The sequence below is a fragment of the Lycium ferocissimum genome, unplaced genomic scaffold (genome assembly GCF_029784015.1).
Source record: "Lycium ferocissimum isolate CSIRO_LF1 unplaced genomic scaffold, AGI_CSIRO_Lferr_CH_V1 ctg381, whole genome shotgun sequence".
NCBI lineage: Eukaryota > Viridiplantae > Streptophyta > Magnoliopsida > Solanales > Solanaceae > Lycium > Lycium ferocissimum.
The window spans coordinates 181,269-203,086 of record NW_026725495.1 but is presented as its reverse complement, the minus strand read 5'-3'; the positions used below and the strand labels follow the sequence as shown (position 1 = coordinate 203,086).

The 21,818-nt window shown below is 37.1% G+C and overlaps 2 protein-coding genes across 5 annotated transcripts; both read right to left on the bottom strand.

The window, feature by feature from the left end:
• Positions 1 to 443: 443 nt before the first annotated feature.
• LOC132044194 (beta-arabinofuranosyltransferase RAY1) lies at positions 444 to 6,477 on the bottom strand. Its single transcript, XM_059434680.1, has 6 exons — positions 6,135 to 6,477; positions 5,064 to 5,404; positions 3,909 to 4,161; positions 3,061 to 3,828; positions 2,585 to 2,831; positions 444 to 2,119 (listed from the first exon to the last, which is right to left on the bottom strand). The coding sequence occupies exons 1-6, from the start codon at positions 6,183 to 6,185 to the stop codon at positions 1,677 to 1,679; spliced, it is 2,103 nt and encodes a 700-aa protein (XP_059290663.1). The 5' UTR covers positions 6,186 to 6,477; the 3' UTR covers positions 444 to 1,676.
• Positions 6,478 to 7,213: 736 nt separating this feature from the next.
• On the bottom strand, positions 7,214 to 20,398 carry LOC132044193 (uncharacterized). 4 transcript variants are annotated; one of them, XM_059434676.1, is made up of 12 exons: positions 19,899 to 20,398; positions 17,351 to 17,399; positions 15,704 to 16,132; positions 13,285 to 13,646; positions 13,004 to 13,198; positions 12,723 to 12,920; positions 12,402 to 12,476; positions 12,259 to 12,325; positions 11,152 to 12,169; positions 11,018 to 11,071; positions 7,905 to 7,979; positions 7,214 to 7,759 (listed from the first exon to the last, which is right to left on the bottom strand). In XM_059434676.1, the coding sequence occupies exons 1-12, from the start codon at positions 20,196 to 20,198 to the stop codon at positions 7,696 to 7,698; spliced, it is 2,886 nt and encodes a 961-aa protein (XP_059290659.1). In that variant the 5' UTR covers positions 20,199 to 20,398; the 3' UTR covers positions 7,214 to 7,695. The 4 variants fall into 4 exon arrangements, with proteins under 4 accessions (XP_059290659.1, XP_059290661.1, XP_059290660.1 ...); XM_059434678.1 differs by having other exon boundaries at positions 13,297 to 13,646; XM_059434677.1 differs by having other exon boundaries at positions 15,704 to 16,129.
• Positions 20,399 to 21,818: the final 1,420 nt, after the last annotated feature.

The window sequence follows — 21,818 nt, the reverse complement described above, 5'->3', positions numbered from 1 at the left end:
AATTATAAGGTTTCTCTAAACTATGTAAGCCTCACAGATATTATCTCTACAACTAATGAATATAAAAAGACATTAAAGACTAGAAATTGACTTATTATTCCATGTCAGGTTGCTGATCTTAGACATTGAAGTTTGAAACTATTATTCATCTGCCGGGACCAGTGGGTCAACACCCCAGTGGCCAATTAACAAGAGATTAAAAGTTAAGATTTTGCAGATACTGGAAGGCACAAGTAATATGGTCTGAGATAAAGGATAAAGGGAGGCAGATGACAGGGAGCACAAGAAAATGAGGAGACAAAGTCATGTCTGAAAGTGTGTCTGTGTTCTTTATGCAAGCAAAGAGATTAGTCTAACTTTGACCAAATGGTTAAAATCTAACTCTCCAAAGTTGATCACACTGCAAGCATAATGTAAACAGGAAAAAATATGCCACAACTATAGACGACAAAGATACTTTTATTTCTTGGAAAGTCAGACCTATGTCTGTTTATGTGGTGTACAAGTACATAACAGAATATTACATTATACAGTATTTCTCCTTCCTTGTCTTTCCAGCTTCTTTTCAGCACGTAACATTTGTAACCAACGCAAATAATGACTAAGTCTCGCAAAATTGAGAGATAGCAACAGAAAAAGAGCAGGCAATCAAAACGGACATGAAAAAATAATTATCTCCTTAGATGAAGATAGAACTTTGCAGTTAAACAACATGAAAAAATTGACATACCAGATTCTTTGGTAATAGTTAAAGTGGTTTGGGAATCAGATGAGAGGATACTCATGGCGAAATCTCCTCTATTGAATTTAGATTAGGTTCCCATCTCGAAGCCCTCCATGGTTTTGGTGTGGGGATAGGAGGTACAAATGGCTTGTTCTCCTGCTGCCTTTTCTTCCATAACCAACCGGACCATCTCTCTTTGGAGGCATAAAAGTCCTTTGCAAAAGATACAGAGTTCTCTAAGCAATCTCCGTTTACATCCACAACTTCTTCGCGGTCCAACTTAGGCTCCTCGGTTTCAGTGGGATGTTTTGCTTTGCGCTTCAGTTTCTCTACCGTACTAGATGGGATTGCAAAGTACTTTTGCCCTGGCAATAGAATATCATCTGCAGTGAGAAGAGATTCATGGGGACGATTGAAAAAATCCGGCAGAGCTACGTGCCTTCCTGGATAATTCTTTAATAACTGAGCTGCAGAAATGGCACATTCGTACATATCTACCTTCCCACCAGGATGAACTATCCGCACAGTGATATCCTTAAGTTGTAAACTCAGGCTAAAAGAATCAGTTTCCTTCAACTTTTTCCTTTTCTCAGATTCTCTGTCGGTATTCCGGCCTCGTCCTGACTTGTTACCACAAAGCTTCAGCATTTCCAGCAAATAGAAAGCCACAAAAATTACGAGCATCATGGATCAGAAACAGAAAAAATAGGAGCGTAGTTGCAGTCAGATATCTCTATATAAACAAGGTCTCCAGCATAATAAACATATTTTGTTTCTCTAGGCCAGCCATGATGAACTTAACATTATCTCAAATGAATCAAGTGATAACTCCAAAGGCCAAATATAAAATTATATCCTCCAACAATAAAATCTCTTTGTATTCTCCTCAACCGGCAAAACCAAAGCTTTCCATGACACAAGAAGCAGCAAAAGCATCCAAGTTTTTGTTGTTTCAAAAATATACAAATTTTGTTTTGTGCCACGTCTGCAAACACATGCTTGTGCTCATATCGTATTCCCAGAGCCCTGATGGCACTTGACGTTCTAGCTTTTTCCTTCTCCCACTAATCCAGTTGTTATGAATAATAAAACAACCCTTCACCAAGCAGGCTTCCTTCACATTTCTTTCTTGCCAAAGATCTTTATATGCGCCATTCGGAAAGAGGTCTCTGTCAAGGAATTGAACGGTCAGGTTCGTTTGAGGTTCTAAGCATCTGCTGTCATCTATGCGATTGTATCCACCTTCCCCGCACAATGTATCATAGAAGCTTGGTTGCTCAGAGAGATTTGAGTTTGCTGCATGCTTCACAACCTTCTCAAGAGCAGCAATAGTCATAGCATCCGAATAAGCATAATAGAACCCAGAATTCAGACGTCGAGGTAAGTTTATAGGTCCTGTAGTTGAGCCGTGCATATTTGTGCACAAAATAATGAGACAATTAGCTTAAATCAAGGCTGGTAACAGTTTATATTCTAACAGCACAAGCATGTGATTAGAAGATATCTTCCTCCTGAAGATGAATCCCACCAATTAACTACCCCCTCCGTCCCAATTTATGTAGCACTTTTCGCTTCCTGAGAATCAATTTGACTAATCTTTGAAGCTAAATTGGACTAGATCAACTCAATATTTTAAAATTAAAATTTAGATTTTCAGAAACTATACTACAAGTACTATAAGTTGCAATTCTTCTCATGTCAATATGTTGAAAAAATACATTTTAAACTGTTGGTCAAAGTTCATACAGTTTAAATCTTGAAAAGTAATAAGTGTCACATAAAGCAGGACAAAGGGAGTAGTTTTTTGCACTCCCAATTTCGTCTTTCAATAATGTCCTTCAAAGGGAAATACATAAATACCTGTCAACTTGTATTCATCTGATTGTGCCACAAGAACTGCAGGGCCAAACGAGCTAAGCAAGGGGAGTGGATTCTTGAACCAATAAATGTCAACATCGCTCATTAATACATTGTAACCTAGCTTCAGTATCTGCAGAACCATTCTGGACTTAACTTTGGTTACTTTCTGAAAGCACTCAGTTCCAAAATGACAGTTGTCAAAGCTGATATTGGTTTCAAGATTGGCATACTTGTAGACGGCTAGGCCCTAGAAAATACAAGTTCATCTTAGTTATTTAGTAAGTGGTAACAGAAGGGAGGGAGGTGAAATATTAACATTCTCTGTATGGTGTCAGACATATAATTTCCAACAGAAATTTGGTTATTCATAATAAATGGCGGCAGTCGGAAAGATAAATGAGCGAGCTACTACTGAGCTGCCGTAATGGTTCAACCTATTAGCGTGGAGAATATTAGCTAATAAACAAAAAAATTACCTGAAAGATGGAGAAATCATATATATCATCGTCAAGAGCACAGACCAAAAAGTTAGAGATTTGGAGATGGTTCAGCCTGCAGACCCAACTCATTAGCATGTCCTTGTAATTATACCCAACAACTGCTAGCACAACTGTCTTATTTTTGTCTGCACGAAGGGACAGTAGTGTTTCTAAAGATAATGGAAACAAAATCGGGATCGACACATTCAAGTGGTCCTTCACAGAGCAATCTTTAGCTCGCTCAGTTGATCTGACAGTATCAATGCATTCCAAAATATTTTTCTCTCTTGTTGACTTGAACAATACTTCGTTTCTTAAACTCAATGATCCTTTGTATCTCAAAGGGTAAACAACCAATTGTGCGGAATTTATGAAGAGATAGTGTCCTCCACACTGGAGAAGTCTAAATATGTTAGAGAAGTTCTGTTCATGGAAATATAATGATCCATAAAGCATTGCCAGATTGGAGTTCCCTGCAACTTCCCAAAACCTTTTTCCAGTAGCCAGGTCAAGAAAATCTTCACTTGCACGATCGAAATCCTGGTCAAGGTCATTAAGGTAGAAATTTGAAATGGCCCAACTAGCATCAAAGACAAATCTGAAATCAGATAGCAGAGCTTCATTTATAAGCCAGCGGTTATGAAGCCCCTTCCCATATATAAAAGCGGGGAGGACTCCTTTATGCAAAGGAAAATCTCCATTGTTCCACGCTATTAGCATTTTTCCTTCACAAAAGTTCCATTTCCATTCTTGTGAAAGGACATCCTGCAATTACAGGAACAGCATGCTCAAATTAAGAAGTTTCCTCAGGACTGATCCTGTCCAAATCATTTGTAAGACCATACCTTTAGGTTCTTCACTCGGCTTCCATCATCTCGGAGCCAATGTTTTCCATCTGCATCCAAGTGAAATGGAAAGTGGGGAACACTTTTCGATGAAGAAAAAAGGAGCCAATCATGATCAAGTCTATGAGCATGTCTGATAGTTTTAATGAAGTCTGGCAAGATTATGGTGTTTGGATCAATCACAACAGAAACATCTGAAGATGATGCTTTTGACCTTGCAACCATGGAATGAAAAAATGGTGTGCCAAGGAACCTAAAAATAAAAATTATAGTAACAACTCAAAATTTCCATATCAATTTAAAGCCTAAAACTGACAAAAATAATGTAAGTTCACATACAACCCAAAAATCAGCTTTTCAGGTAAGTGATCATCATATTGATCCTCTTCTCAAACTCTTTCATTAGGGTATTAAGCTCTTAAGTTACTGTTAGATGCAAGATACATTCTTTTATATATATACTAAGAGCTTGCATACCAACTTGGACCATTTGTTATAAAAGTAACTTAACTAACTACTGGTGACTATTTTACATTTCTCTGTAAATGCCCAATGTTTGTGTTATCTATAAACGTATCCAACCATTAGAGATATAATTATCAGTTCAAATCCAAGCTTTATATAGAAGTCCAACTTTTGGCAGCAAGAAATTCCAGTATCAGCATAGTACCAGAGATTATATGCAGCCTCTTAGCAGAAAAATGCAAATACTGCAAACAGTAACACCCGCTCTCCTCTTACTACCTCACTAACCGGAAGCACTTCGCGTCCCTTTTTATGCAGGATTGACTGTTCAAAGATTAAAAGTTAAAACTGTGAAGTTCGTTGACAACAAAAAAAAAAAAAAAAAAAAAAAAAACAATTAATTTCAGGTAAACAAAAACTTTTGTCTCATTAAACTAACTAAACTTTACGGGCAATAATAGTAAAGACAACTATTTTTTCTCCTATTAAAGTAGCTGAACTTTATCTGTTATAACAGCCAAGTCACTGAACGTCCCACTATAGCAACGAAGCATATCCATCAAGGTGATTTAACTATTATGATTAATGCAGTTTTGTGACTTCATAGTACTAAAAAATAATAGGACAGTGAAAACACCAAAATTACTTGCAAAGAAGAGATTAACTAAGAAACAAAAGTAAAAGTCGTACGTGAAATCGATGTTTGGCTCAACTGATACCCGGGGACTTAATAATCCAGCAAAGGAGAAAACTGAAGGATCATGACTGAAAAGAACAATACTAATATCTGGTGATAAGCCAAGCCAAGATTGAATAGCAACAGCCTGCCTTTCCCCAACAGTACCCATAAAAGGCCTTGGTGCTGTAAATATAGTAATAGTGGGACCATTCAATTCACCATTGAAAAGTATGGTCTTTTTTATCTGACCTTTAAAAGAAGATGGCAATGGCATAATTTGAGTAGCATAAAAGGAGACACCAATTAAGATAAACCCCCATAGCCAAATCAACCACAACCCAGGTTTCTCTGCCTGTGAATCCACCAAATGAGAGGGAAAAAAAAACAATATTGATTTGAGAATTAAAGAACACAATTGCACAGTAAATGCATAAAGTTAAAAGCTTTATTGAAGTGGAAAAAATAATCAATAATGATTGATGCTAAAGAACGTACTCCCTCCGTCCCAATTTATATGCCACCTTTCGGATTTTGAGATTCAAAACAAGTCTTTCTTTGACAAATATTTTGAATTGTCAATTATTGTGACATATGTAATTTTATTTCAAAAACTAAAGATTTCATGCCTGAATTCAAGGTCAAAATTAAATTGTTTGACTCTCGAAATTCAAACTGTGTTATAGTAAAATGCAGAAAGCTGAGAGCTTTGTTGCAAATGGAGAAAAAGAATTCAATCTTGAAAAAGTTGAAAACTTTGTTGAAGTGGGAAAAAAAATTCATCTAGAATGACAATAAACAAGACAGTAATAATACAGTAAAAGCAGAGAGCTGAAAATTTTGCTGAAATGGAGAAAGAAATCAATCTTGATTGATAACAAAGAACAAAGTAGCATAGCAAATACATAAAGCTGAAAACTTTGTTGAAGAGGGAAAAATTCCATCTTGATTGACAATAAACAACATAGTAGCATAGTAAAAGCAGATGGCCGAAAATTTTGCTAAAATGGATAAAGAAATAAATAGTGATTGATAACAAAAGAACATAATGAATGCATAAAGATGAAAGGTTTGATGAAATGGACCTTGTTGTTGTAGAGAAATGGGAAGAGAATAGTAGACTGAAAGAAGTTCATTGTTGTTAGTGAAAAGAATGAGGGGTTGGAGATTTCATGATCTTGTTTTTATGCAGCTTTAACCGATAAAAAGAAGTGAAAAAGTGAGGAGTTGGGACAGTGGCAGCAGTAGCAACGCCGTGAGAAAAGCATTTTAGTGGAGAAGAAGCTAAAAACATGTGAGGTATTTGCGTTAGGCAGGCAACCGTAGGTTTTAAGGGTCAACGAATGTCACCATTTTCTTCACTATTTTAATGCTGAGTGCAATTGGAACTGCCAATCCGCCATTATGGAACATTTGTATTATACTCACTCCCTTCACTTTACTTGTCTAATGCACTAAAAATAAGTTCACTTTTGCTTGTATTAGTTGATCACTTATTAGTTTAATGCTGACACAAAATAAATATAGATATTTCCGTTATATATGGCATACAAACATCATATGAGAGAAGATTGCCTGGTTGACATACAATTGATCAAACTCTACATACCAACTGAAAAAATAGTCGGTTTTTTCAACAAGAATCCTAAACACATTCAACTATATCCTAGACCTTTTCATCCGAATACAAGTAAATAATTATCCTTAAAGCAAATTATAGAACATGCGATAATATAATTAGCTTTATAAAATTGAAGGGAAAAAAATGCTAATGCATACAGTACACTAGAAAAAATAACATATTAACCAAAAATGCTTTTTTTTTCCCCCTTTCTTTAACTTCAGATGACCAAAATAAAATACAAATTCTAAAATTATTAATATTGTTCCTTAGTTGATCCACACTTGATCAAGTTTTTCTTTGCGTTTCCTTCTTGACAGGCATTTACACTTTACAAGGTGATTTATCAGCCATCCTTACATAAAATAGCAACCCTAGGAAACAATCCAACTAAATAGCTGACACTTCTACATTATAAGCATGTCCACAAGTTAGCATAGATCCCTTCTCACTTTCACTTTCCCAGACACAATGCTCTTCTTCAGTACATAATGCCTAATATTCCATTTTTTTAACTCAATGAAACAATATAGTAATATAAGCTTGCATAATAATGGGGATCCGGGACTTCCCAACTTCCAAAAAATATTAATACCAAATGGAAAAAGGTCACATGGATGTTCAAGTGTTGGTTCACCTCCTCTTCAGACACCTCAACCTCCAAATACAATTTACAGCTAACAAAATTATCAACCTCAACATTATAATTAATAAGCTGTCGCAAATGTCAACAACGGACGAGCTGATAACAGATACAGACACTATAAACCTCTCATATCATTAATCCTCTGCATAAGGGTATCGCAGCTTTGCTCCTGGCAGCCACAACCTGGAACCAAGGATTTTAATACGTCAACTTGCATATCTATTGTCAAACTTAACAGCCCAAGGCAGTAAAGAGGATTTCAAACAGGTCAACTGGTGCAGCATCCACTCTCTACTTAACAGCCAAAGGCCATGGACAATAAGAGTATCCGAGGTTATTGGCCTTCATTACTCTGTCTTGACTCCACGTACTCGTTTGCTCATCTTTTCCTACGAACAGGAGACCTTGATCTTGATCTTGATCTCGACCTTGACCTCCTTCCCCTGCCATTACATGGACCAGCTTATAAACAAGATAAAATTCCTGAAGTGCTTTTATTAGATTAATTCACCTGTATGTTATTAGCTATGCTGATGGATGATTAAGTAGAAAATATCAAGAGAAATTTAAGAACACCCAACAAGATACCTGATACTTTCACTAGCAGCGTAAGGAGAATGCCTGCGCTGAGAGTGCTTGCTATGAGGAGACCGCGAAACATGTCTAAAAATCAAAAGATTACATGCTAAACCAGTAAGTGGTGACAAAAAGATACAATATTTTGGACACATATTCTCAGCCTTGTATACAGTCAGACTCAGGCTACAGAAGACTTTGACCTCTGTATGGCTGCATTGTTATTAATAAGTTATAATATATAGCTAATGATGATTGTCAAAGGATTCTGAGGTGGAATTGCCTCAATCTTGAAAAGGGCTCAGAATACATAAATTCCACATATTCAAACAGTGGAGTCAGTTTGTAGTTTTTTCCTCTTGATGGGAGTACTACTTCCTGGTTCAAAATCCCGTAATAATAGCTGCTTAAGAAGAATTTATCAAACATGTTACCAGTCTAAAAAAAAAAAGAAGAATTTATCAAACAATAAAGTAGTCACATCATTAAGCTACTTCTTATCATTAAAAAATTGAATCAAAAAGTCATTAATCAATTGCAGCTTTAAGTAGGCATCTTTACCAATCCCTTTATAAGTAATGGTACTTGGGGTGTGCTTCGTTTAGAGGAAAACATTCTAGAAAATGTTTTTCAATTTTCCCATGTTTGGTTTTGGCTTAAGTGGTTAGAAAAATATTTTTCTTATAAACTCATTTTCCTCCAATTTCAGGAAAATGACTTCTCTACCAAGATGGAAAACATTATCCGGAACTCTCTAATTGACGGGTCTGACCCTCCCCATCCTACCCCCAACCCAACCCCACTTCGGCCATCCCCAGCCCCCTTGTACCAAAACCACTTATTTTCTAGGAAAATATTTCCCAAAAAAAAAAAAAAAAACCAAAGACACCCTTAAAATAAAGTTTGTCACGGATATGAAACTATAATAAAACTATAAAAGAAGCCACTTATCCACAAAGTAGCTTTAGATGGTTGAGTATTACAAGATTCAAGACTAATAGATTTCAGGAATTTCATTACACATTTTCTTTTGACAAGGCAAATAATTTTATTGATGTTTGACAAACCCCATGACAGGGAATTTCATTTACACTTAAACTTACTGAAGCGACGACTCTACTCTTTCAGCAAACAATTTTAAAACAACTATAATTGCGGAATTTGGACCGGTTTGAAAATAGAATTGCATAATCCTTTTAAGCATGTGAGAAAGAAAACTGGCTTAGTAACCTTGTGAGGGAATACGTTATCGAAACATTAAAGCTTTACCTAAATATTCCATGTGAAAAGGAAAACCTCTAAATTCAACAGAAAGTCATCCCATCTCAAAGATTTGGGTAATTCATTCAACAACAACATACTCAGTGTAATCCCACAACTGGGGTCAAGGGAGGGTGGTGTGTACGCAGACCTTACCCCTACCTTGTGAAGGTAGAGAGGTCGTTTCCTGATTTGGGTAATTCATTGAAAGGGCTAAAATCAGCATAAAGGGTATTCAACAAAGAAATTTGTCCAACTCCTATAATTTTTCTTGAGATGACACATCACCCCTTCAAAAACCACCTTAAAGAAAAGATATCACAGAGGACATGAGCACAACAATTTGGAATCACAAGCGATTACCCTAATTATGGATTTTCTTTGGAAGTACAATAAATAGGAGTTCTCTATCAAGCATTTTGGTTTTTATAAGGCATATGCATCGAAACTATAAGACTAATAATCATGTCCACAGGGACCACTCACTACGGCATAAGCAATGACACTAGCAAAAAGCAGGTGACAACAGAGTACACAATTTAAGCCTGAGTAATTAATTTATTGATCACTAGAATACATGGTATTAGTACTTCTTTTATAAGTTAAATAATATGAAAAACATCAAGGGACTACTCATCCAACAAGGGCACGCATCTTTAAGTGGGAGAATAACCTATCGAGCCTCCAACTCCACAGAACGCTTGGATGTTAAATCAGATAGATGACACTTACAACACTTGCAAAGATATATGGAGATGCACTTACAAATTAGTGATGCTAAATTGATTGTACAAAGCTATCAAACCAGATAATAACACCATGATGAAACTGACAGGAATACATCTTAGGAGTCAGTGGCAGTGATACATTGTTCATTATTTTCTTCTGACGTTATCTTTACTACAAGTCCAAGCTATCGGCTATTTCAATGCACTCAGAAGGGGAACCAGGACTAGTCTGTGGTATGCTTAGATGTTTAACCCACAAGTACCAGGATGTAACGAGTAAACTCTCATCATACCTTTTGCTGCCAGCCTCCTAAACATATTTAATTACTATTGACTCAACTGCAGAGTCTTTTCCATCGAATGCGTTGTTTTCATTTGTCCACACATCCATGGATGTTATTCATCAAATAATTGATCGCACTAGCTTTATATTCACAAGCGATCTTTAAAGTAAAGTCTTTACTAGATTCAGTCAAGTTCTCATCTCAATCAAAAAATTCTAATCCGTCCATTTCATTTTTTAGGATGCTCCTCTTTTTTGTTCTGGAATCTTTTCGGGAAAGAATGATATTTTACTATAACTGGAAACTCTAACTTTAGCATGTTTAAAACCACAAGTTCCAACAATACTTCTAGTATGTTCCAAAAGTCTTTCTTTCTTAAGATCCATGTCTAGTCAAATACTGCCATATAAAATAAAATGGAGGGAGTAATATGTTTAGAACCAAAGCAGTAACGCCTAAGGGAAATTGCTTTGACGTTCCCAAAATAATTACTCTCTTGTTGGAAATATAGTAATTTTTTCACTCAGCAGCAAGTTGCCTGCTTGATCTTTGCCTGATGTTAGCTTGTTCCCACAATATCTGTAAAGACTCATATACCTTGTTGAACGGAAGATGAGACAGTCAGAAATGTTTGCATGTAGTAGGAACTACCCCATCCCCTCACATTACTAACCCGAATTAAGTAGTGAACAGTTAATTAAAAATAAATAAATTTTAAGAAAAAAGATGTCATTTCCCAGGGAAGCGGAAGACCATGACCAACAAACAGTGAAATAATTAGTGAATAAAACATATGATCTTGATATTTGAGTTAATGGAAACAATCAGAATATCCAGGCTCTTCAAAAGATACCTTTTCCTTGACCTGAGTGGTGATGGTGATCTGTGTCTATTTGGTTGCACCTTCCTGCAATCCACAAGAAAAAAATGAGCAATTACGTCAGGGTCAAATTGTTGCAGCGCAAATTGGAGAAAATAAAAATAAACCTTCTAGAATCATCTGAAGATTCATCACTGGGATTGTTGGCACGGCTTGAGTTGTCCTTGCTGTCTCTACCCCTGCTATCAATAGACGATGAACGATGTCTTTTACGTCTGCTGGAGCCCCTTTCATCTTTTCGTCTAGATTTTTCTCTTTTCTCATCCCTCGTTCTCTCTCTTTTTCTACCATTATCTGTGATAACACCAGTTCTGATGTCTCTCTCTGTCTCCTTTCTTTCTTCCTTGACATTAGAGGGCGAGAGCCTTTTCCTTGAGTCAGATTCCTTGGCTTTTTCCCCTGATTTACGGCTTTTCTCCTTCACAATATTTTTTGAACCATCTAGATCATCCACTTTTCCCTTTCTAGCATGTGTTTCCTCATGATTCCCACGGTTTCCTTCTTCTATCTCAGTTCTTCTGTCCTTTGAGCTTGTAATGTGCATACCATTATCATTTGTGCCAGAACCCTTTCTAACTTCACGTTTCCCGCTCTTATCCGACTTATCTCTTCTGTCTTCACTTCTGGAATTATCTATTTTAGTCTTTTTGGAGTCAAGAGTCTGGGATGACTTTTCAGTTTTCACAACATCCTTCGCACCTGGCATCTTATCCTCCGGAACATTGGATTCAGTCTTAGAGAAGCCTCCATCATCTTCACGTTCAGAATATCTAGTTGACCTGTCATCAGTTCCAACATCAGGGCTCATTTTGTGAGGTTCTTTCCCCAGGTTTGCAGGAGATCTATCATGCTCCTCAGATTCTTCATGTGATTTTCCATTGTCATGCTCTTTGGGCTTCTGCTTATCAGAACTCGGGCTTTCATTGCCATCCTCATCATCGGATGCATAGTTAGCAAGGCCTAATAGATCCCCAGGAGAAGTGGAAATAGACTTTTCACTGGCATTAGCAGAATCAGCATCCTTAAGTTTGACTGGTATCAGAACCTTGGCAGAGGCCTTGGGAGTTGTAACAGCTTGAACAGATGCTAACACCTTCTGACTAGCACCACTAGTTTTTTGCTCAACTTAAGGGAGGAAAAAGACCAACTTAGTCAATGAAAGGGAAAAAGAAGAAATTTAAAGAGGAAAGGATTTGAAAAAGGAAGACACCAACCATCAACAGTGAGATCCTCTTCGCTAAGAACCCTTGTCGCAATCTCATTAAATAGCTCGTCAGTAACCTGTAAAAACAGCATCCAGTCAATACATCTGCAAAAACGAAATAAGGAAATCGATCACATATTAACCATCAATAACCTTTAAAAGAACTTCAGTTAGGACACGCTTTATTTCCTGATTCATTGCTGCAGTTCGTGCTGCTTCCACCTCAACCTGAATCGACAATAAAAAATAAGCCTAAACATTGTATGGCGTGAATAAGATAATAATCAAAGACAACCCAAAAAGAATAACTCAAGAAAATTAAAAAAGGGAAAGCTTCAACACTATATATTCATTGGAACAGTATAGTCCAAAAAAGGGTATATTAAACCAAGTAAACAGATTTCCTACAAGAAACAAATTCAACCAAAAAACATCATCTTCTGCCAAATGAGTAATTAAGGAAAAGTAAAAAACCTCATCATCATCCTCTTCCTCGGTTGACCTTGAAGAATCTATGCTTTTGCTATCAGCCTGGTCACCTTTCCGATAAGATTTATCGACACCTTCATCTTCAATAGATTGTGAATCCTCCTTTGGAAGGTCTGGAGCTGAAGTTGTGATGACAGCTTTCTTCTTTATTATTTCCTCTCTAAGCCAGTTTGGAACAGCAGCCTAAAAAATACGAGACAAATAATACAGATGAATCATGACTCTATAGTTTACAAACTGAAAGCCCGTAGAACAAGTATACAAACCTTCTTAGGGCGATCAGCAATCCCATATGCATCAGCAGGAAAAGCTGCTGAAGGATGCAGGGTGGCACCGGCACCAACACCAAAGTGGGCACCAACTGACGGAACAGTTGCATGGAAGCTTGAAGTCTGTGCCCTTCCAAAGAGTGGTGCAGTGTGTTCAGGGGCTGGAGAAGCTCCAACAACAGAAGGATCAACCTGCGATATAAAAATGACAATAGGGAAGCTCTATCATGGCTTCTAGATCATCGGGTTTAAGTTAACCTTGGAGTTAAAACTAAAACCTGGGACCCAACTGGAGGTACTGGAGGAAGAGGAGGATACGCAGCAGCACCAGGAGCAGAAGAAGAAGGCCATGTATAATTGGAAGGCATTGCTGAAACAGGATCTGCACCCCCCACAGAGCCCCCTGAATCAGCACGGACATAATAGGGCTGGGAATGCTGGTCATGCTCATGATTAAAACGAGGTGCAAAATCCAAAGGTCGATCACTAAGATCAGGACCCATCACGTAATGACGCTCTTCCGTCACTGCAGCTTTATTGGGTGCTGACATTAGGTGTGCGTAATGCTGCTGAGTAGAGCTGGCAGGCAAAGATGAAGAACCATAGAAAGCCTCATTTTGATTCCCAACCTCTTCTTTACCTGACAATAGAATGGGCATTCAGAAACTAAGACTTGCAAATCGACAAACAATTTTACTCTGTAAACTTCTACTATTGTATTTGCAACCACAAAGACTAAGGTAACATTTCCTGAACTTCAGAAATGTAGAGGATTCTCAACTCCGTGATATGTTAAGAAACATGACAAACAAACTGCTACAAGAACCGGCCTACTAACTCCTATGAAAATGGTGGTTCGATCGTGCAAGAGGTGTCAAACAGTTTTAAGACATTAAAAGAGAAGTCTCACCACTGTGAGGTAAAGTTCTATATCTCATGCATAAACTGTACATTAGAACTACATAATAATGTATTGCTTTCAACAGAACCTTAATCTTTCGACTAATTATTATTTTATGCTTGCACTATTTCCCTAGTATAGTTGATCAGGCAAAGGTCTTTAGCTACACATGCAACGAAAGTGTTGAAGGTGAAACAATCATATATAGGCAAAGAACACTTCAAAAAGAGCCTCTGTCAGCAGCATCAAACTTATACTGCTCGAGAATCTGGTCCTCCATTTTTTGGGTTTTTCGCTTATTCAATAACTTTATGGATATAACGCTGACATCTCCTACAAAACCTTTCTAGACATGAAGGCAGAACAAAACAAATAGTTTGAGGGAAAGAAGAATAATAAATGAATGATTTTTAATTACAATCTTTCACAATTTGAAATATTTGATATTTTAGTTTAAGAAAAAGGTGGGTAATTGGTATAGGTACCAACGCCGTGCTAACCAGGACAAAAGATAAAGAGTGCAAATGGACAAAAAGAATTGAATTTGTAAAACCCTCTAAAAAACTGTGTCTTCAAGTGCAAGAGCTGCTGGTTTTTTTTTTGCAAACAGAAATATACTTTGCCATTCTAATTTGCATTTTTCATGTGCCCCATAATATTTGTAGTCCTTCATAAGTTATATGTTTCCTACAACTTTCAATTCCTTTTAGACTTAATCTCAGCTTATCACTCAGATAATTGTCAGGCTACTTAGATAACACTAATGCAATATATGAGAACCAAATCTTCAAATAAATTGAATCCTCTCCACCAGCTTTTTTAAATAACTGAGAAATCCCAAGGACCAGTGGGGCACAGTTCAACACTAGGTGGATAATGGGCCCGCCTCTTCTTCTGCTCTTAATATCATTGCTTATCTGTGGCACCATAAGAAACCGTGAGGTGAGCCTAACCCACACATTACGCATTGTGGTCACTAGACCAAAAAGCCTTGCGGCCAAATCAACCCTCCTCTTCCAATTTAATCTCAATAGAGAAGATATGGAAGAGGAAACAATTACTGGACAAAAAAGTTCTGCCAATTCCATGTCACGATTCAAATCCATTGGTTCACTATTAGCAAGAAGGGCAGAAAACTAAACAGAGGCCCATTCAAGGAATGTGCAATCAAGCAGGTCTAATTGACAAGTACAAGCATATCATTGAAATCCACTGCCTACTCTAGCTGAATAGAATAAAGGAAATTGCTTAAAAGTCTATTTGATCATTGAAATCCATTCTGCCTACTCTAGCTGAATAGAATAAAGGAAATTGCTTAAAAGTCACTTTATTTTTTGATAAGGTATTGCCTAAATGTTTATCCAATAGCTTGATTAACATCAATCCAAGTGGACTTCAAAATAGTATCTAATTTTCAACTGTTCCTCTTTTTTTGTAATCCTTGGGAAAAAATTATCAGAAACAAGAGTATTCCTGAAAAACAAAACACAAAGTTAGCAGGACGGCCAACGGAAAGAATATGCCAGCACGATGGAGCCATATTCCATGAAATCAAAATAAAATAGCATCAATTATCTAAAGTGAATTCCGTCACACTGAGGCTTTATATAAGACAAGGAACCGACAAGGATGAAATTCTACTTTATGTTTTAAGGGGCTCGAGGTAATACAACTTGCCAAACAAGTAACTAGAAGCCACAAGCAGGACAAAGTTATATAGACGCTCCTGTACACAAACAATTTCAACAGCGCAGTAACTTCAGATGCAATATTGATATATTAATTAATTTTTTTACCTGCAATAGAAGAATAACTAGAAGGTACCTCCTGCTGATGGACCAATGGACTTATGGATGAATTGCCTTGCTGAGGGAATGAAGCAACTGAATCTCCAGTGAAATTTCCATCTCTAGCAGTGTAAGGTAGAACATAAGGAGATTGCCCAGAGCTGCAGAATGAGGGCTCCTGCGAATAGCCAAACGATGCCCTCTGAGAAGGTGCCACAGGAGTAATGGCGTGTTGATTACTTGATGGCAGAACTGGTGGTTGTTGCATGTCTTGGAGATGTTGATCAGCAGATTGAGTGTATTGTTCATAGTAATGACTCTGCTGGTCCAGCCTGCTATCATATGTAAATTGCGAGTGCTGGTGCTGATGGTCACTAGCAGCCTTGGAAGCAGCCCATGCTCGGGCTTTTGCAGCCCAATCTTCATTGCTATTTGCTACTAATTAATAGTAGATTTAATCTTTAGGGAACAGAAGTACCAGAGGGGAACAGAAAGGCAAAGAGCAAACCATCTTTCTATATTATTAACCAAAGGCAGGAAGGAGTCCTCCATGATGAGAAAAGCTAGAAGGAAATATGCAAGTGTACATCACAAGAAACTAATTACTGCTGCTACAGAGTCAGAATTTGGCCAGAGCTAAAGAGAAATAAAAGCCTAAAGGTACAGGAAGGGCCCGACGGAGGGAGCCAATCCTAGAGTTCTAATGTAAAAGAGAGCCCCTAAATTCTACTGCAGTAAATAAACCTCTTCCCATAAATAATGAACTAGGTTTTCATATTTAAGCTTCTAAGACCTAATGACAGTTTTTAACAAGAATTTGACCTTCTAAGACCTCTTTTTTTTTTTTTTTTTTTTTTTTTTTTTGATGACATGGGAACCCATGAGCCGCTACCCTTCGGGTGCACACAAGGTAAACCCAACTCCTGTGCAATAGCTCGCAAACCACACAGGAGAGATAACCCGCACTAGGCAAGCCCTGTGCGATGAGCTCGACCCAGAAGGCAAATCCCCTGCTGTTGTAGGCAGGGGGTTTCGAACCTGAGACCTTCATTATGAAAGCCCCATGCTTAGCCAACTGAGCCACCCTTGCAGATAGACCTTCTAAGACCTAACAACCTTGTTTTTTAATAAGGTAAGGTTATCACCTAATAACCTTGTTTTTCTAATAAGGTAAGGCTATTACCTAATAACCTTGTTAAGAGATTAATACCTTCTTTAGCAAACCTCCTCAACCAACAGCTAAGATTTTATCTTTTTGACTCAAGAAAAGACAGCATTGATCAGTTCCACATGACATGACAGACACTTGTAGAGACCATTGCAGAGAACTACATAAAACTTGGAGTATGCGAAATGAAACCCTTCCAGAATTCTAACAAACAAAAGAAGTCCAATTATTTTCAGGTAACATTTAAGCATGTCTGAGTTGCCACAAAAGAACAACAAGCAGAAGCAGTAGAGAAAAGTTAAACACCAACAAATTTTAGGAACTGGCCTCAACTCTGAGAACTAGTATAATTAAGAAAGAAGACACAGCTTGCATCAGATTCTAAACAATTTTCAACCATAAATGGGTTTCAGTAAACTTGCAGATGCATCCCAGCATATTGAATTGCTAAACAAGCATAGACTCTAATCATTACTATATTTCCAAACCTGAGTTTCCCCAACTTTGCTGTTGACCCCAGTTCATGTTGCCCCAGTCCTGTAAGGACATGAGAATCTTACATTCATTAGTCAAACATATCATAACGAATCCATCAGCAGAAAGGAAGCAGTATAATGCACCAACATCAATAACGACTACTACACCTCAATCCCAAATTTTTTGTGTTGCCTATATCAATCCTCGATATCCATATTGGACTCATTCCAATATGTGTAACAGGGGATTCTCTATGTCTTCTATTATCACACAAATCTCCAAACAAAATAAAAAGATTCCTTACAAAAAAATATGAAGTAGATTTGGGTCGTTGAATCGTCCAATAAGGCATTTTGATAGAATTGGGTGTTCTCGTACTCCGCTTAGTGACTAACTTTGATTCAATTAGAGGCAACCATAGATCTGTGCACCGCTACCAGACCATTGAAGGATTCTCGCAGCTTATGCATAACACTTAATTTGTTGATTAGAACAGTTAAATCTTGGATTGAAGAAATTTCCCAGTATGGGCAGGATGGTATATCACTCCATCTTTTATTGTATCCATTCTCCGGAATAAATATATTTGATTTCCTATCCCTTATATTTTCACAAATCTGTTTTAGTTGTTGGAATTTTAGAATACTTCATATGTGTATGTTTGAATCATCCTTCCCATCTCCTACAGAGATGCCCATTCCAGTGATGAAAATGCTTGTTTCATATCCTCTTCTGCCGATGAATCTTCAACTACGCTCGATAATCATGCACGACTTGTCGTAAGTCATAATCTTCACTGACATCAAGTAAATCAGAACATGAAAAAATACCTTGCCAGCCATGGCTAGATAAATGAGAAAAAGAACATCAAGAAATAGGCTTCATAGTTTAGGACGTTAGACTCGAGAGAAGAGATACTTTTCTCTCCACATATTCCATGACTTTTTTTTTTTAAATGGTAATGAATTTTCCATGACATTTTTTTTTTTCTTTAGATAATCGAGGAACCCCACGGTCACAGGACACACTCTTCAAAACTCAATGGATAAAGGGCCCGTCCTTTACCCTTCTCCACTTAAAATAATAGGCTTTTGTCTGAGCCAAAGTTCGTACTAGTGACGTGCACCAAGACCTAATATAAGAGTACCAGCACCATAGAACCTTAATCTCAACTACTTAGTCTACTTCTAATGTGCTTTGCTCTTTGTTGAGACTACATGAATACTGAGAGCTTATAGGCAATAGTGAACACTTACTCCCATATAACATTACCATTCCTTATTCTTTTTCTCTCTCTCTCATACTAGTTACCAAGAATAGCTTAACTTTTCACTAGTTTAACAAACTATCAGCACTAGCACACAGTTTTTTTTACAATAGTTGCAGCAACTAGCATCATTGATCAAAGCTATTACTTAAATCCACAAACCAAAAGAATAAGAAAAATAATCCAAGGATGTAAAACAAATGACTTTTGCATATGAGTTAATAGTTATGACATACATTATAACTCTTCTTAGACTAATAGAAAAATAAAACAGAACAATAAGCAAGCTTCATTGTAATCTGTAATGCATACTTTTATTAATCTAGCTTCAGAAACTGCATAACCAATGAACTTATCCCTCATTTTAGTTTTCATATCATCCAAACATTTGCAAAATGTACCATTTTCCACCTAGTACTACAATCAGATTTCAAGTTTCATGCCCTGACAGTAAATGTTTGCACAATCCCAATTCGAGCTAAATATCTACATGAAGGATGGGTTGGTAACCTGAAAAAAGAGGGTAATTATCATGTTGGAGACTTGGAGTAGGTCAAATTACAATAAGCTTGTAAAAAGAGAATTTACAACATCCGATGGCTAAAACTTGGAAGTCATACAAAACTGGACCATTTTAGAAGCAGAGTAAGCAAAATAAATGGTGAAAATAGTTGTTACCTGTTTTTTTTTTTAAAAAAAGGTGAAAATGCTATCAATTTTTGCAAAAATATACAACCCAGCGTAATATATTACACCTACATAGCCATATTTTCAGTTTACATTCGCATAACCAGCTTTTTTTTTTTTTTTTGCAACAGTGCTTATACACATGGTATAAACATTCTACAAACATTATACACTTACAGTAAACAATGTGTCCACCTTGTGTAATAGTTTATAAGAGACGTTTAAGGAAAAACTGAGCTAAACCAGGTAATTAAGGAAAAACTAGGCTAAACCGGGTACATATTCTTTCCCGGTAGACATAGAGCATAATATTGCCGAAAGAAACACGAACAAACAGCAAGAAAAGAAGGGTACGGGGTAGAGCTACTATAAAAAGAAAATGTAAAGGATAAAATAGGATTATTAGATAATAAGTAGAGATAAAATGGGAAAGAGAAACAAGGTAAGCAGGCGATTACACAAAATGGGAGTTTTTAAGGATCAAATACAATAAAATGAAAGTAGGAATGAAAACAAACATTGTATCTAAAGTAACAACAGAATAAGTAACATCCATCCAAAGAAAGTGGTAGAAGCAAAATAAAATGAAGAGAGTATATCATCACCTGATTTCCATGAGGGCGAGGGGGAAGAGGATATTGGGGCTGGGCCTGTTGTTGAATATGATGATGAGGTGGTGGATAAGCCCCATTAGGAGGAGGATATGGAGGAGGAGGGGGCGGACCCCACTGCTGCTGCGGCTGAGGGTGAGGGGGTGGGTGGTATTGGAATTGGCTCGAGTAGGACCATGAAGCAGGTGATGGCACCGGAGGTCGTGGATAGTGGGGATCCCCCATCGACGGTGGCGGTGGTAACGGCGGTGGTGGTTGCCTATTGTACGGATGCGCTTGTTGTTGGAACTCCATACTCCTTTTTTTAGGGTTTTGAGAGTTAGGTTGAGGGTTTAAGACGCTGATTGGTGTTCCGGTGGTCGGTCGAAAAAGAGAATATAGAGCGATAAAATACAAGTATTTGGTGAAGAGGGGTGGTTTTAGGTTGAAGAACAAGCAGGGAGAGACTGCACCCTTGATGTTTTTCTTTTGCCAATATTATACTATCATCTATATAGGTAAAATATTTATTTATAGTAATAATAATATTACTACTTCCATCTCAATTTAGTGTCTTAGTAAATATTTATAGTAATAATAATATTATTACTTCCATCTCAATTTAAGTGTCTTAGTTTTACTAGATATAAAGTTTTTAAGAAACAAATAAACACTTTTGAATGTTATGATCCTAAATTAAAATTTTGTATAATGTATTAAAATATCTTTTAAATCTGTAGTTATAACTTGTCATGTTGGAGGTTGGAATTGTCAACTTAATAATATAAAAAGAGACACTCTCTTGAGACGGACTAAAAAGAAAAGTAAGACACTTAAATTGAAATGAAATTTTAATATTGTACAAAATATATAAATAGACACTTCAAATTAACATTCACAATCTTATAGATACTTTAATTATCTTTGTCATCAGGAATGGAGAGGAGAGGTCTTAGAAAAAGTGAAAGCCAAGAGAGTTGTTTACACGGTGTTAATGTGAAGCTTAGACGGGGAGGACAAAAGAAGGAATAGGGAGAGTATAGGACGACTAAGAAGGAGGCGAAGTTAGCGATCACAGCGACTAAAAACAACAGTAGTTGAGCATCTGTATAGAGAGCTCGAGTGCATACGTGGGGATACAAAATTGTATAGGCTCGCCAAGGTAAGAGAGAGGAGGGCCCATGACCAGAACCAAGTAAAGCGCATCAAGCATGAGAATAAATAAAGCTTGGTAGAAGAGGCACACATTACACGGAGATGACAGACGTATTTACATAAGTTCTCAAACGAAGAAGGGGATAGAGATCGTGTTAGGGAAGTTAGAACATTCCAAGAGTCGTAGATATTTTGGGTACTGTACATGCATAATGGCTACAGAGGTTAGGGGGGCTATTCGTAAGACGAAGAGGGAAGAGCGACCGGACTAGACGAGATGCCAGTTGAGTTTTGAAAAAATGCAGGTGAGACAAGTACGGAGTGGCTGACTGGGTTGTTTAATGTCATTTTTGAGACAGCTAAAATGTCAGTAGTATTGAGGTGGAGTTCAATGATTCTGTTGTACAAGATCAAGGGTTATATTTAGAATTGCAACAACGATAGGGGTATCAAGATACTAACCTATACTATAAAAATTTGGGAGAGGGTGGTAGAGATGAGGATGAGAAGGTGTGTATCTATCTCTAAAAACAAGTCTGGATTTATGCCGAGGCAATCAAATACAGAAGTCATTCATCTCGTAAGGAAGCTGTTGGAGCAGTAAATAACAGAAGAGAAATTTTCACATAGTGTTCATTGACTTAGAAAAGACATATGATAAAGTCCCTTGGAAGGTACTTGGAGATGTTTGGAGTCTAGAGGTGTACATATGGTTTACATTAAGGAAATTATTGACACGTATGATGGAGCTAAGATCCAGATTAGAACAGTGAGAGATGA

What these genes read in the sequence shown, in the direction of transcription:
- LOC132044194 (XM_059434680.1), bottom strand. Translation starts at nt 6,185, where the DNA reads ATGAACTTCTTTCAGTCTACTATTCTCTTCCCATTTCTCTACAACAAC. An exon ending in CATTTCTCTACAACAACAAG is followed by an intron (nt 5,405 to 6,134) that starts GTCCATTTCATC and finishes GTGGATTCACAG; the next exon opens with GCAGAGAAACCTGGGTTGTG. An exon ending in ATGATTTCTCCATCTTTCAG is followed by an intron (nt 2,832 to 3,060) that starts GTAATTTTTTTG and finishes TGTATTTTCTAG; the next exon opens with GGCCTAGCCGTCTACAAGTA.
- LOC132044193 (XM_059434676.1), bottom strand. Translation starts at nt 20,198, where the DNA reads ATGGAGTTCCAACAACAAGCGCATCCGTACAATAGGCAACCACCACCG. An exon ending in CTCGCCCTCATGGAAATCAG is followed by an intron (nt 17,400 to 19,898) that starts GTGATGATATAC and finishes ATGTCCTTACAG; the next exon opens with GACTGGGGCAACATGAACTG. An exon ending in CCACTCAGGTCAAGGAAAAG is followed by an intron (nt 7,980 to 11,017) that starts GTATCTTTTGAA and finishes TTTGATTTTTAG; the next exon opens with ACATGTTTCGCGGTCTCCTC.